Source organism: Brienomyrus brachyistius, chromosome 17 (assembly GCF_023856365.1).
Source record: "Brienomyrus brachyistius isolate T26 chromosome 17, BBRACH_0.4, whole genome shotgun sequence".
NCBI lineage: Eukaryota > Metazoa > Chordata > Actinopteri > Osteoglossiformes > Mormyridae > Brienomyrus > Brienomyrus brachyistius.
The window spans coordinates 12,640,333-12,656,021 of record NC_064549.1 but is presented as its reverse complement, the minus strand read 5'-3'; the positions used below and the strand labels follow the sequence as shown (position 1 = coordinate 12,656,021).

Here is a 15,689-nt window from a genome sequence, read left to right as displayed (position 1 = left end):
ATGCCTGGATGTTAATGCAGGGGGTCTAAGTATGAGAGTGAGAGTAACGTTCTGAACTCTAACCCCAGGACTGCAGGGACCATATTTATAGGGCGACGGCTTAATTCTGAGCCAGAGAAAATGTAAATGACTGTATTTAGATCCTGCAATAAGTGAAAAGTGTGCTATTAGGTCACGTCTTCCGGGGTGTAGATCTGAAGTCTTTATGAGGAGGGCATTGGGAATCCGGCAGCAGGCTGTCGGTATGGCCTGTCCTGTGAAGGGCTTCAGCACCACTACACTTACAGGCCTGTTAGCCAAGCCACAGAATTCACAGGCTGAGAGGATTCTGTCGTTTTTCATGCAATGTCTCAGACAAGCTTTTGAACTCCACATGTTAGAAATCAGCTGTGATTCCTGCAAGGTAGAGATTGCTGAAACTGACTGAGACTCAGCTTCTGATTGGTCGGTGCTGTTTCCTCTGGCTCTCCCTGCTTAACACAGTGGAGTAGCTTCTAACTCCCATTAAGTGGCAGTGATTCTGACGTGCCTCACGTGTATCAGGCTATACCCAATACCGCCCGTTCTCTCTGGAGACAGCATTAGAAGATGCTTCCTGGCGGAAGGATTCATCCTGGCCTGCTCTGATTTCAGTGCTATCTCCATTATCGGAATGATCATCCATAACACAGAGTTACTGTCTAGTGACTGGGCTGTTTATGGACCACAGAGTTCTCAGAGCTGAGGCCAGGCAGGGCTGGCCTGCTGTGGAAATACTGCCGTACCTCCATCCCATAGACCATGAAGACCAGGCCTGGGCTTTTAAGCCTAGACCTGTTTTTTGGTGGTCAGATTCTATTCTCCGTTTCATGCATCACAATTTCATATATTTTTATGCATCTTCTGCTTAATTGTCATGTGCATAAATAAAAAAGATGGACTTCTAACAGCATATTTAGGTTTTTATTATTTTATATGAATACATGGGAGACAAAGTTATACATTTTTAATTATAGAACCATTTTGGACATACAAGAATTGTTTGTCAGCATAGCACTTAAAAGATGCACGTCCCCACACTGCCTCCTGGTGTCCGAGGGAAGTAACAATCAGCACTGATTAATAATTACAGCAGGACAAGCTGCTGATGGTTGCCATCACTCCCCATCCCCCTGAGTGCTACTGACCCAGATCAAGTTGACCTACATCACTTCTTCCAGTGTCCCTGGGCAGGGGTGGGCTGTGTGGGAGCCGAAAGACACAGAGAGATGGTGGCTGGGATCTGTCCCACGCTTCACCTGCCAACAGCCCCCCCCCCCCCCCCCCCCAACAGCCAGAACAAAAACAAGGCAAGTGCACAGCCAATCATCCGGACCTACAGCAGGAATGCACTCTAGCTAGGTTCCTGCCAAGGTTCCTGCCAAGGCTTGCCAAGGTTCCTGCCAAGGCTTGCCAAGGCTCCTGCCAAGGCTTGCTAAGGTTCCTGCCAAGGCTTGCTAAGGTTCCTGCCCAGGCTTGCCCCTGTATGACTGGATGGAGTGTCGTATAGTGCTGGTTATTAGGTACAAATGATAGCTGCAGGGTCGTTAACTTCAGATTAAGGAAAGCTCATCATGCCAGCAGTTTGCTTGTGTTTAAATACACTTCCTTTATATGCGTCACGCGTAACTGAAGACAAGGAGCAAGTTCATATTGATATTGAGCTGAATACTAAAATGAAGCATTGTAGGTCTTAAAGCCTCTGTAACCCAGAGGACATACTGTTTGGTGGCTGGCAAGGAGCTCGGTGCCAGAAAGCGGGGAAGAAAAGCTATGACCGGGTCACACAGACAGAGAAATAGACGGGGGGGAGGGGTGACTCAACTGACTGCAGACGGGTCTCTTTGCACGGCACGTCACAAAAACGAAAATGGCTGAATTCCAGCTGCTTGGCAGTAAGTTTTGACACCATGTATGCACGTCTCTCTCTCCACGAGTTCCTCCTTCCTCGCCAGTTGAATTAGGAATCAGTATCTGGAAAAGAGGAGGGAGAACACAGATTGGCCCAGCTATCGGTGAGGATGCACTCACTCCTGCTTTGTTGCCCTGACTGGCGTGCCTGCCGCTGTCCCGGAATAATTCGGCTTGAAGCAGTTCTGATGCACATCAGCTCTCTCCTACAAACAGCTTGCATTTTACTCAGGAGCTGAAATAGTTTGTCTTGTCAGTCCTGCTTTCCTCAGATTCTCAAATACATATCAATCATTTTCCCACCCTGGGTCAAACACATTTGATTAATGAATAACTCAGCTGTACCTTCTCGCTTACTGAACGCAGACAATCGCAGTCAGGGATTTTTCACGAGCTTTACTTTTCTTTTGGCTCTTGAAAACAAAACTATTTCTAATAAGCTGTCCTGAGTAAATACAGAGCAATGCAAGCAAAGCAGCCTTCCTTGGCAATTCCAAGTCAAACCTTCTGACTGTACAGACTCCTTCAAAGAATGAAGTTCACTTAGGTAGTGCAAGTCGTTTCTTACGTAATGTACAACTGAATGTGTACTACAGTGTGTAGGACGCTCTACAGAGAGACGGCTGTATTCTTCTGCATATCAAAGAGGAACAGACAATAATTGTTTTGTTGTCCTGGTGGCTGCGGTGTAGCATAGCAAAGTATGAGTCTGTATCAGTCAAAGATTTTATTTGTCACATAAGACCAAATATCTCCCAAATGGACTTTTGCTGTGTGGAGTGATGTGATGATTCAAAGGTCCAACTAATTAACTCTCCGTTTCAGTAGGGAAGTGACTTCTCAGGCCCCGGGCCCACAATGTCTCGGAATTCCAGCCATAGCAAATTCGGAACTGGAATACGAGAGTCTAGACAAAATAAGACACGACAGCAGGCATGAGCAGCGAGACGGAGCCTCTTTGCATACTCACTCCTGGAGCCCATCAGACTTCTTTGGCTGTTCACACAAAATTACATGCAAAGACCTTGCCTGCATCAACTCCCTTCTCATTTGAATGACTCTCGCTCAGGGGTGTTAATCATATTGGCAGTCGGTAAAAAAGCGAATCACAGGGAGGAAGAGGGGGCTCACTGCACAGAGGGGGCATGTAGATGAGCTGGCGGGTGAGATGGCGGGATGTGAGAGCCAATGAGCTGGTTAGGCACACACACGATGGACGGGGGAAGGCACACTCAGAAGGAAGTGCAAAATACCGTTTCTGTGTGAGATAATCACTTTTATTCCATTACTGGAGCACCCGGGTTCTCTCTATTTTCAGATGGGATGGCTAGGTAGTCTGTCCTGTGGGTAAACGGGCAAAAGAGAGGCAGATCTAAGCAGGAGTGGGCCGTGTGTGGAGCTCCACCTGCCCGCAGCGTCCCAGGTAACGTGGCATTTGGGGAAGCACAGCCGTCAGATTGGACGGCGGAAGCGGTGGGTGGGTCGGTAGCGAGGGGGGAGGGGGGAAGGGTTCCCACTTCACATTGGGCTTGGGAACTTTATCGTGGTGTTGATTGAGCAAGGGGCCTGAGGAAGAACATCCATAACGGAACACATTCCAGACAGACCGAGTTGCCAAGAAGGGCGGAGCACATGGCACAGGAACAACGACGATGTTGGAAGGAGGTGGGTCGAGACCTCTGCTGGCTTGCGTGCGGACACTGAACCCCAGAATTTTGGGCTGCTTTCCAAGGCCTATGGCATCGACCCAATATCCGTTCAGATTGGCCATGGACAGATTTAACCTGAGCAGAAGCTTCTAGACATATATGTGTGTAATGGAGCCTAGTTTGGTTCCACCTATGTCTCCCACACTAAGAGTCTACTGACCCTGACTGCTGTGTGGTGGTATATCAGACAGTAAAGGGTGTTTTATAGCAGACAGGAAACTCCTTTTAATGTCTAGTGGTTTACATAGTCATCAACCATCACTTCCGTTTGCTGGACATGCAGCAGAATATTAAAATACTGGTGTTTAACTGGAAAGGCTATAAACACAGCTGCTATGTACATGACTGTATCGTAGAAGGTGCTTCTACGTCGTCCCACGCTGCCTGAAATGGGCAGATTTTCATATCTAAATCCTCTTTGCGAGATGCTCTCAGGTGTCTCTGCTCCCCACCACATCCGGACCAAAAACAATTTCTTAACAAGAGACCATCAGTGGATCAGGTTGAGTGGACTGCGGGAAACTCACGCGTTGTCCTGCGTCTGCTCGTCGGACTTGGATATCTTCCTGTAGCAGTAGATCATCTCCACCAACAGCCAGAAGGTTAGGAAGACCAGCAGGACATACATCATGATCTCGGAGTACAAAGCAGTAGTGTCTTGGATAGCTGCGCAACAACAAGACGTGGCAAACCAAAGTCAACGACTGCTAGCAGAACTCCTCTCTTCAGTTTGACAATTTTTAAGGGCACCTTCCAAACTAAGGGACAACTGCAAGACCCGGTGCCATTCAGTCCTATAGTAAGTGTAATTCATAAATCAGAGAACTGTTGGAAAGCCATTGTGTGACTCAGTCATGGCTGTTCCTCTATCCATAGATATCTTGTAAATCATGCAATTTCTCGCATAACATCATGCTCTGCACTGAAGGCTAAACAGCTTGTTTTTCATACACTTGCTTGCTTCACATTGCTGTTATTAAGCATTTACTAAATAGTTTTGCTACCCATTTCTAATCCACGACTGGTCAAGTACTGAGCTGTAGGGTTTAAAAGATAGTATCCTTGTTACTAGGCTATGTAGCGACAGATTACCTGGGTGTGCTGAGGGGAAAATGTGAAGGAGAAGCACTGAAATGACTTGAGTATAAGGTGGAGAACCATAACGAAACATTCAGCGTTAAAGTGGCCCTTTAACCGGAAAGGCTGCCCGTTACGTCAGCTGTCCTGTTTTCTCTCTCTGTGCCAATCGTAACTCTTTGGGTGTCGTTTAAGCAGTTGGGTGACACCAAGGGGCAGAACCCAACAGGGGACAATCACTGATTGGCTTATCCTGTCTTCCCAACTGCAGAGACATATGGTTGGGCACTGCTGGGGCAGCTTTCAGGAAGTGGAACCAAAACCATTTGCCTACCAGCATCTTCACTGTGCTTAAAGGTCAGGACCATGGTCCTCATCGTGCTAAGTATTCCATAGCCCCATAATGCTGGGACCATCTGGATGGTATTTAGGCTTAAATTCACACTGATACAGCAGAGAGGAGCACTTACAGCTGAACGGGACACGGTCCGCATGCCACATGTCCTTATGAGAGATTTTTTTTGGCACATGCTCGAGAAATATTTAGACGTGAGTTCTCCAATCAGCATTCCTCGCATAAGGGGGCGTTGCACAAATTTTTCAGCAATGAATTTGGGAGTAGACCAAGAAGGTCCAGCTTTGCGTGAGACTGACCAAAAAAAATCATTGTATTCATTCAAATGTGTGACATGCACTGTGCATTCATCGGCTGAATGGGAAGCCGGTGTGTGGTTAGAGGTAGTAAGTGGGTGACAATGCATCTACATATTGCAGCACAGGCTCCCTGGAGCCCCCCCCCCCCCCCCCCCACCTCCGTGAAGCTAAACTGACCAATTGCTGTGTCAGGTTTGAGCCAGCTGACCTCGATATACCTGTTTATGTTCTCTGAAGACTGACTTCCACCATAATTTCTTTGTCAGAACTTGTACTGGGCTGTCAATGGATAATTCTAGGAAATGCTAATCAATTAGTCTAATAACATGCAAAATATTCCTCCTCAGAAATTAATATTTACCAAAAGATGTATCCATCTTTCCATCATTCTTATTCTCTCCGTCTTGTCTCTGCCTCTCCCTATCCTCCTCTTCCTGTCTTTGCTTCTCTCTTGCTTGCTCTCACTCTCTCACTCCATCCCCTTTTCAGTCACTCGTACACATACATAACCACTTACAGCTACAGCCCCGAATGACCTGCAGATATACATACGGGCAGAAGCGCCCCTGATTGCTACAATAGATAGACGGTTAGTCTAATGGGATAGTGTGACCACAGGGGTTCTCGAGTGACCCTGACCCTAACCCTCACTCTCACACCCAGGCCCTGGGTGTGCACCACACCCCGGAGAGATCACACGCCGCATGGCAGATGGGCCACCACCTGAAGCACCGGCGTTAATTGGCATCCGACCTGAATCTGACTTCAAAGTGATGCCACAGTGCTCGAAATCTCAGTGATCTCGGTGCACCCCGGGGTGTAAGAGGGAACACTGGCATTCCCTGTGTGACCTTCAATTAGTCCACTTGTTGTTCTAGCGGCAGGTTCTAGTACCCTCTCTAACCTCCGACCTATAATCAGGCTTGGAGAACCTCTGTGCGTCGTTCAGGTGTCAAACTCTGTAGCACAAAGGCCATAAAATGATTTGAATTTGCTTCTATTTTCAAATTTATACTGGTTATTATTATTATTTATTTCCAGTCATTAACCAAATCCAATTATTGTGGACCTGGTTAATAAGTGATGTTTTACTAGTTAAATACCCCAGATGCATTAGCCAGTGGGCCATTAGACCATTAAGACCAATTTACAGGCCTCAAGAGCTGAGAGTCTGACACCCCTATGACTGGAGATGCTGTAAATGGCTCTTAAGTTCTGTGACGTAAGAGAACTAAAACCATCGGGCTGTGATATCTGTCATACATGAGGAAATGCACATAACCGTACAGCACGACACAACTGGTTTGGTCTTCCTGCCCAGCTGCTGCCGATGGAGTTGCCATGGATCAGCGATTGCAAATATACGCGTAGGGCGGTATATTCGATCAAGCCAACGGAGAGATTACAAGAAGCAGTCACCAAGACAGGCATTCAGAGAGATGAAGTCAACTGCAGTGTGTACATTACCGCGTAAAAAAGAGAGTTAGGGGTGGAGGACAAGTAAACCCTCCAGCCCACCAAAAAACAAATCTCCATTTAGCAGTAAGCTTCAACGACAACAAAACAAAAACAGACAATTATTCAAACAATACAAGATGAGAAATATTTACATACCAACTAAATGATCTTTAAAAGAATCAGGTTCCTATGTCTGTGCAGTAATAACGTTGTGAATAAACAGTGTTGTAAAAGAACTTTAGTATTATACAAAGGAAAGAGACAACAAGCATGTGAAATAGCATTAGAACACACAAAAGACACGCTACATGTGACTGCACTAATCTCTATGTCGCCGTTACAGAAAGACAACTTTGTGGAGCCTCACCTTTCTCTCTCACCTCCAGCTTGATTGTCTTACTTTTCGTGAAGGAGGGCACGTAGAAGTCAAACACAAACTGTCGCAGCACTTCGCATTTGTAGATGCCCGAGTCGTTGAGCGTGACGTTGGTGATGCTGATGGACACATCCTGGAGGTCTTTGCTTCCGTTCCATCTCAGGCGGCCCTTCCATGGGGTGTCCAGCTCCTGAGGCTGTCCGTCATATTGGAAGATCTGCCGATCACACACGCATGGGGATTCGTTACGGTGACTTCTTCCACCCCAATGCCTGAGGAGTGCCCTTTTCAAAACCGCGGTGTGCATTTGAGCGGGACCCCACAGATGCGGAGATACCCACCTGGATCGGCTCATCATCAGGCTTGATGTAGTACCAGGAGACAAATGTTGCAGTGTTCACCTCCTCTCTCCTCAAGCAGGAGATGCACGTGAGCTTCATGGAGGTGCCGACAACGGCCTCTGTCCCTGATGGTACCTCAACGCACACGGGCCTGCAGAGCTGCACTGGGGACATGCCCAATGGCCACAGTGAACAGTGAGTCCTGCTCTTTCCCCTGCCTCTAATCTCCCTGAACCCGTGACCACAGACCCGAGTCCTGTCATTCTGTGATGTCGTGCAGGATACGGACCAGGGAAGCAGGAGAGGGACACGCAGGATCGGGGAAAGAGAACTTTAATTGGTAGACGATGAAATTCTGCTACCTCCCTTATGACTATAATGCTACATTGTGATTCTTTTCCCTGCCACTTGTAATAATACGTTCTGGGAGTTTCTAAAAGATACATTCATTAGCTAGTTATAGGATGTGAAAAATTAGTACGTTCACTGGTGGAGGTGCGACGAGATTCCAAGCAGGGATAAGATTACTGTCGAAGACGCTGAGTATATGTATGTCTGTACCGGTGACTTTTAAACCGCTGGTTGTCATCAGTTTAGGATTCTAACAAAGTACCATGTGGCTTTCCAGACACTGAAGTACACTTCTGCTTTCTGTGTTAAATACTTTTATTTCTTCTCAGCTCATAGTTTGTTGCTGTGTTTTTTCTGAAAGTGAACATGTGTATTTGAAGCCACCTGTTGACAAATTAAAACGTATGGCATTGTCTATTCGACAAAAGAGTAAAGGTCTTTTAAATTATACCATGAAACCGGTATGCAACATAATGGGTAGTACGATAAGTTATCTATAAATATTTTTCAAAACATTATCAAATTTGCCTTTAAACAACACTTTAAAAACTGTTGTGAAACAGCCTAAATAACTGTCGATTATATATATATTTGTATAAAAATAAGTCGAGTGGTTCTCTGATTTCCGGGTTAAACTGACAAACTGCGTTTCCTCCACCTTGTTTCATGCATTTCAGACGGGATTTTGTTTCAGTGAGTCCTTACCGCCTGCTTTTTTTGATGTAATACCAAATACAGTATGTAACTTAAGCAACTATATAATTTAATCCTGTACTATACTTCATACTATACTTCATGCTTTGTAACAAATTTTCGGGTGATTCAGATTCAGAAAGCATAGTGTGCGTTTATATAAATAAAAATCTCGGAGGACTGTGTACGTGTGCAATTTAAACTTCTACGTCATTCCTTTTCATTTTTTAACACTCAAATATGCTAAAATGCGTACATGCATTCTCTGACCAACGCTATTTTTCTATGTGGAATTAATACATTTAAAATAATTTTCTTAAACCGCAATTTTAACATGCATTTTCAGGTGCATTATTCGTAACTCGATCCAAAAAGTCAGATAGATGCAAAAAAAGACCAATACAAATTTAAGCTTTACTAAGTATAAGGAAACTAAATCTATATCAGTGACCACGCCTCCCATGAGTATAAAGTAAACAAATACTTAAATTTCAGGAATAATAATTGTTTTTGTTTTAGTGTATATGGCACATGTTAAAGGTGTATATGGCACATGTTATAGCATATATGAACATAGCTTTATGAACAAAGCACTTACCCGCTAAGAGGAAAACGACGAGAGCGCACAAGACAGCCCGGGTCTCTATCATTTTCGCGGTTCTGCTGGGAAAGAAGCGTCGCGGTCAGACTCTCCCTGTTTGCGGAATAAGAAGCGCAAAAGCTGATCTCTCGACTGTAGGTTTTGTGGTGCTGCTCACGGACGATACGTTTGACTGTAAAACTCGGCTTTAGTTAAAATATTTGCTTAACAGTCGTCTGAAAAAGTCTACTGATCAAATCAACAGGAGAGCGCAGTTTCTCCTTCAGCACCACGGAGAGCGCCTTCAGCTGCTCGTTACTTGTTGGGAAAATAAAAATAACCTAAAAGTACAAGTTCGGGAGACTTCTAGTCTTCTACTCTGTTTTTAAATCAAATGATAATTCAATCAGAGTGGTACGATGCCATAATTATTTAAAATAAAGCCGTCGTTCACTGACGAATCAATATCACCGTTTTTCCTTTATTTAGAATTTTGCATTAAATTCGCCAGTGCTTCGTTGTTGAACTTCTATTTTCATAGCAGTTTTTTCAGGTTATATTGGCACACTGTTTCCATGGCGAATGGAAAAACGACATCTATGCACTTCAAGTACGCAACAGCAATTAGAAATGTAGTGATTATAGAGAATAGAGCACTCGCGTTCAAACTGAACAAAAGCCGATCTCCGTTCATGAAAAGAAAAGCAAGATTTATTTAGAAATAATGTAGAATAATAAGCAAAAAAACGTAGCGGCTATAAAATTTCACCAATTTAAATGAAAAAGAAAAACAAATCCGAAGAGTAAGTCTCCCACTGAACAGTTCGCTCTTTGTCTCTGGTGTAAGCGCTCAGCCACTTAACGTGTCCAGAATGTTCTCCTTGTGCGCATGCGTCCTCGGCGCGGCCACTTGTACATACTCCAAATGACGGACGCAGACCTATTGTTTTGCACAGAGGGATCCTTGTCTGTTTTTTTCTTACTGTCTACTTAACTCATGTTTCTGAAAAAAAAAATGTAACCGGGACGGCTGAAAATGGCCGCTGTTCTTGAGTTAATTGCTTCAAAAATGAATTTTTATGATATATATATATATGTTTATAGTATTTAGAAAAAAAAACTAAACGTATGATGTTTTCATTTCAAATTGGCTATTTGAGTCGGACATCTGTCCTCAGTAGTCCGTTAATTGCAAATAGTAATACTTAGATTTACCGAATAAATACCTCAGCTGCATATAATCACAGGAATCAGCATGGATCTAAAATCTAACAGTTCTGTGCCGTTGGACTCTGAGTGCTGTTACTGTCAGTCACACGGATTTCTGCGTGGACCTAATCCTACATTGAAACTGGAACCTAAACTACAGTTCTGGAAAGAAATGTTTAAAACAAGGCTTTGGTCTAAATGCTCATAAAATGAAATGGCATGTATAAGTGGAAACTTCACATAACATGGCCTGCACTTTACTTGCTATATACATCTATAAATAGGAACAAAGCTGTAACATGTACAAATGGGTACTTCAGTTTGCACTCCACTTGTTTCTGGCCATCCCACTGTTGGCTCATATGCATTTTAAACACTACAGAATGAACTGGTGTTACTGGTGGGATGGTAGCTTTTAGCAAAGTGCTACTTATTGATTGTTGATGTGATCATTCTCCAGATTTGTCCAACCAGCTTTGGGATCTTTCATGGGGAAAGCACTATTCAGTGATCCAATCACGTCGCATGGCAGTGAGGGAACGAGTAAACAAAACGAGGGGCAGAGTGAAGGGGGGGTGGGGGTGGCTGGGAGTCATTTACAGTGCACCCACCCCCCCCCCCCTTGCCCAGGCGGATGGTTGCGTAACCCTGTTAGCGACAGAACAGGAGCAGCCTAAGTGCCTGAGCATTCACCATGTCTCTGTGAGATCCACTTCCCTCAGGTCAGCGAGGCTTCACTATTGACGTAAAGTGATGTGCATGACATTTAACTGAACATCCATTTGAGGCGGCAGATTTTGGATGCATTTATATGTCAGGCATGTAAATGTGAGGGCAGACTTCCGTGTGCATGCTGTTGGCGCTCAGGCTCGGGAGGGGGGCGGCGGGGGCAGGGGGGGTTCAGACTCTCTGCTGATCGCAGGTTTGAAAGCCTGCATGGTGTCTTTCCTGTTGTTTGTGCTAAGTTTTGTACGGAGGTGGCAGATCTCCTGTGTAACCAGACACTCCAAGGCTGGCCTGCCATTTCAAATCCCCCCTTAATCCTGGAAATGTTAGAATGAATACAAGAAGGAACCCTGATGGATTATTCCTTCATTTTGAGGGTGGTTATATAATATTGATCTTATAGAAAACAAGCTAGCCTCGATGGAGATGCGATGTATTGTTTGATATTAGTATGTTTTGTGTGGCTATTATGAACAGGAAAAAGCATGAATTATAAGGAGGGGGTGGCCAAGATGCCCCCACTCCGCTAGCCGGGCCATATGCCATGCCCCTGGTGACCACCGTGTCCAGAAACTGAGGGCTCCATGGCAACCGCATCATGCAGTGACAGGTGGATTAGACCCAAACAGGACTGAGGCCCCGGACTGAGGTGGGCAGGAGGGTAGAACAACGCGCTCGCAGAGAGCGCGCCTGCTGGCAGGGTCTCGCCGCCGTGCTCTGAGACGTGTGGGCGTGCAAACGCTTTGGAGGGTGAAGCGACGACTGGGGGGGGGGCTCATCTGGTGTCTGATCTACATATATGACCAAGAGAGAGTGAGATAAACAAAGCAGGGTGTCTTGGACACATTGAGCTCCTCCTTAGGAAGTGGACCCTCTGGACAGGATCTAAAATTAACCTCTGAATCACCGCTCCCTGCAGTCATAAGGCTTTGGGTAATTGCATTTGATGCTTTTCTAAGTTACTGCAGCATAACGTAATGCAGTTGGTAGCACTACATACATTTACAATGAAAGTGAAGGTTTATGGGAACAGTGCGCCCATATGCCAAGAAAAACGATTTCCCATCGTTTTGTGGAACGTAATGGCGCAAGAGCCAATTACTGTGATGCAAGAGCCTTTTGTGATGATGTCAGAGCTTTCTCTGATGATGTAAGTGCCAGTCATGGCGTGTACAGTGTAGAATGTGATGATGTAAACTGCAGCAAAGTGTCGCCAGCAATGTGCTGGCATCAGTGTTTAAGAGTTCCCTCAGGTTGCCGTGTCAGCAGTCAGAAAAGAGCAGGCATGTTGTCATCCCTTTCTGGATAATTGGAAGAGCTGTAGCTCATTTGCCGAGCTACAGTATTGGGATGAACAGCACAGCCAATGATGATTCAGTGACCAGTCACAAAAGAACACTATTAGGAAAAATCCTCATCAGTCTTGAAGAAACAACAAAATAACTTTGAATAACAAACAATGTGGATTCCTGGTGTCGGTTACTGCAGCTCTGAAGTGTAGGACAGTTATTTCAGCACCTGTGACACCCATATAGCGCACACAGCAATTTGGCCGTCCCCGTAAGGACGCCTGTGAAGATGAAGGGGTGTTATTTTTACAGGAAGCAGTTTGTTAATCCACTGCAGATGGAAAGTTAGACCACCAGTGGGAATGAAAATGGATAGGAGAAACCTAATTGATTCAAGTTAATAATGCCACATCATTTCATTGCCTTCCATTAGTCGCTGGCCTGAATTACGTTATAAACCTTATCCAAGTATAAGGACCATTATGCAGGGACTTTTGGTCCTTATTGGAAGCTTGGTGAATCTCTCTGATCTGTTCCACCTTAATTCTTGTTACCATACATAAACAAAAAGCTCTTAAAAGCGTTACACTAACTGCACGTTTTCAGAGAGCAAAGAAGCATCATCAATCATTCAGTCCAGGCTTGCATTCTCTGGATCCTGAACTGATAAATACTTGCATGGTTGCATCAGATTTTTTTTAAACAAACAATAAGAAACTTTTGAAGTGTAATATCGGGAACTCTGTAGCTTAACCACATATGCTAAATGTAAATATTCTTTTCCTACTAGCTGGTAGAGATGGACAATTTAATGGCTGTTGCTTAAACACAATGCTATCCGCTGAAGAAAAAGTTTAATTAACAGAAGGATGAGGCCTGCAGAAGTGATTGTGACAGATGCATGAAGTCCTCACTCTGATCCATCCCAGCCGGTGCTTTAACACACACCTCCCACCCTTTTCGTGCTGAAGGTGGTAAGACTCTGGGTATTTCGAAAGTAAAACTGAAAGGCTGTGTACTGTCTGTCGCTGTGACGAGCAGATCCCAGTGACAGGACATAGCAGGGAATGAAGTGTGAGGCTCCAGTGAAGGCAGAGCCACAACTACATAGGCATCCAGTGAAGTTAAAGCTATATACCAAGAATCAATATAGTGAAGTTAAAGCCATATACTCTGAATCTATATACTGTACTTGCTGTTATGTTATTTAATTTAGTTAAAGGCTGCTTCAGGGAACTGGAGGGATTATGGCAGCTTACTGCAGTAATGGGAAGATTACTGAACGATAACAGCTTGGTTACAGCAAAGTTATAACGTATACAGTATATAGCATTAATGTATCATAATTCCAGCATGATGATTGAAACACACTTACAGCATAGCATGATTACTACCTGTCAAAAACATAGTGTTTAGTAACTCAGTACAACACAGTTACAGCTTGGTTACAGCAAGGTTATAGCACAGTTACAGCAGATATATGTTTGGAATCGTGACGCATTTATATATAGCGTATAGCATTAATGCGTCACAATTCTAGTATGATGATTGAAACAGTTACAGCATAGCATGATTACAACATGTCAAAAACACAGTGTTTAGTAACTCAGTACAACACAGTTACAACATGATTACTAAATAATTACTGAGCAGTTGCAGTGTGGTCACCAAACAATCACAAAACAAGCTCTGCATGAGCTTGAGAAATCAAAACTCCTCTGGTGAAAAGTGATTACACACTCTCCATGCCGCTATTGTTTCCATAGCGATAGTTTATTGAAAATAACTCCTGAACGTCACAAGCATCCCTCTTTGGAGTGTTAATGGTGGCCAGGTGGGGGGGGGGGAACAAGTGTTCAGGCCCCACCAGACTAACGTCTATGATGACAAACGTGTGCAGCTTGTCTTACCCTCATACATATCGGACTGAGCCGTACAGAAATGTAGTAAATGTAGTGTTCCGGAAATGTGTTGCAAACTGTTTTGGAATCAGTATTTTTAATAAGCAAAAATAAAGCATATGCAAGACTATACAGCAAAATACAATCATGCAAATAAAATCTGCAGTGCACTTTGTATGCAAGTTAATTTAAAGTCTGTTTTATAAAATTTTACGTTAATTGTGCTGTACATGTTTATTACATACACCTGCTCCTCGATTCAGCAAATCATGTGGCTGCAGCAGAATTCTTGAAGCACACAGACAGGGCCAAGAGGTTCGATTACTGTTCAGCTGAGCTGGGACACCTGATCTAAGGGATTCTGAGCGTGATGTGATTGTTAGTGCCTAGTGTGGTAGCTCAGGAATGTCAGTGACAGCCACTCTACGAGGGACTGTAATGCGCTAGAGTGTCAAGAGTTACCAGAGAAGAGAGTGATGAACAAAGTGGATCCAGTCAATGGCATTTCTGTGGTTGAAAACACCTTGTTAATGAGAGAGGTCAGAGAAGAATAGCCAGACTTGTTAAAGCTAACAGGAAGGACACAAGTGCAAAAACAGCAGCTGAGTACTACAGTGCAGAAAGGCTTCTCTGAATGCATATTCACCCACCACCAAAGCAGTTCTGGGTCTAACCCAGTGCCAGCTACGTGTCCATAGTAAGGTGGCCATTTAGTGCATCTTAATGTGCTATTTTCTGTGTTCATACCAGTCCTCCCAGTACATATAAAGTCAATAAATTAGCTGATTTGTGAATCTACTCGTCAGCAGTGCAAAGTAAATGTAACACCCCCACAACCCCCCCCCCCACGCCCCCCACCACCGAAACCGGCATCAACGTGGACTTACCGCGACAGGTCTCGAGGACTCTGCGCCATGTATGCATGTGCGTTCTTATCCTAGCCCGGATTCGGGAGCGGCTCTGGGATCCAACCTTCTCACAGGCTGTCATGTGACCTGCCAGCCATCTCGGGTGTTACAGCTGTCTGTTTATCTCGGGGGGGTACAAATAATGTGACAGGAGCAGCTGTGCCACCAGCTGTCCTGCCAACAGGTAGATGTCAACAGCTATATTTACAATGCATTGATTGTGACATCATCACGTATATCTCAGTCCACATTCCATAGGCTCAGGCCGATTAAATCTTTTTTGGTTCTTTTTTTTAGTAAAGGTACTAAAATTGAGTTGAAAGTCTTCTTGTCTCTGTTCCACAGGCCAGCTGAGTGTCAGGGGTAGATAGTGTCTAATCTGAGTTATAGGAGTCGTAAAGTCCACTTCAGCACAGAGCACATAAATACAGTTCCAGACTGTGACCCCCCTGCCCCCACCCCGATGCAGGCAGGTCCCCTGATAGCTC

At 44.6% G+C, this 15,689-nt stretch overlaps 1 protein-coding gene across 4 annotated transcripts; it reads right to left on the bottom strand.

Annotated features, from left to right (window-relative positions):
- Positions 1-928: 928 nt before the first annotated feature.
- scn3b (sodium channel, voltage-gated, type III, beta) lies at positions 929-15,324 on the bottom strand. 4 transcript variants are annotated; one of them, XM_048981285.1, is made up of 7 exons: positions 15,181-15,324; positions 9,187-9,251; positions 7,545-7,708; positions 7,195-7,420; positions 4,166-4,304; positions 3,183-3,270; positions 929-1,992 (listed from the first exon to the last, which is right to left on the bottom strand). In XM_048981285.1, the coding sequence occupies exons 1-6, from the start codon at positions 15,207-15,209 to the stop codon at positions 3,207-3,209; spliced, it is 687 nt and encodes a 228-aa protein (XP_048837242.1). In that variant the 5' UTR covers positions 15,210-15,324; the 3' UTR covers positions 929-1,992; positions 3,183-3,206. The 4 variants fall into 4 exon arrangements, with proteins under 4 accessions (XP_048837242.1, XP_048837243.1, XP_048837244.1 ...); XM_048981286.1 differs by having other exon boundaries at positions 9,187-9,248; positions 15,181-15,304; XM_048981287.1 differs by having other exon boundaries at positions 9,187-9,282; positions 15,181-15,300.
- Positions 15,325-15,689: the final 365 nt, after the last annotated feature.

Coding starts and splice junctions, on each gene's coding strand:
- scn3b (XM_048981285.1), bottom strand. CDS start 15,209: ATGGCGCAGAGTCCTCGAGACCTGTCGCG. Junction 9,252..15,180: donor AGTCCTCGAGACCTGTCGCG/GTAAGTCCACGT, acceptor CTTCTTTCCCAG/CAGAACCGCGAAAATGATAG. Junction 7,421..7,544: donor CTGATGATGAGCCGATCCAG/GTGGGTATCTCC, acceptor TGTGATCGGCAG/ATCTTCCAATATGACGGACA.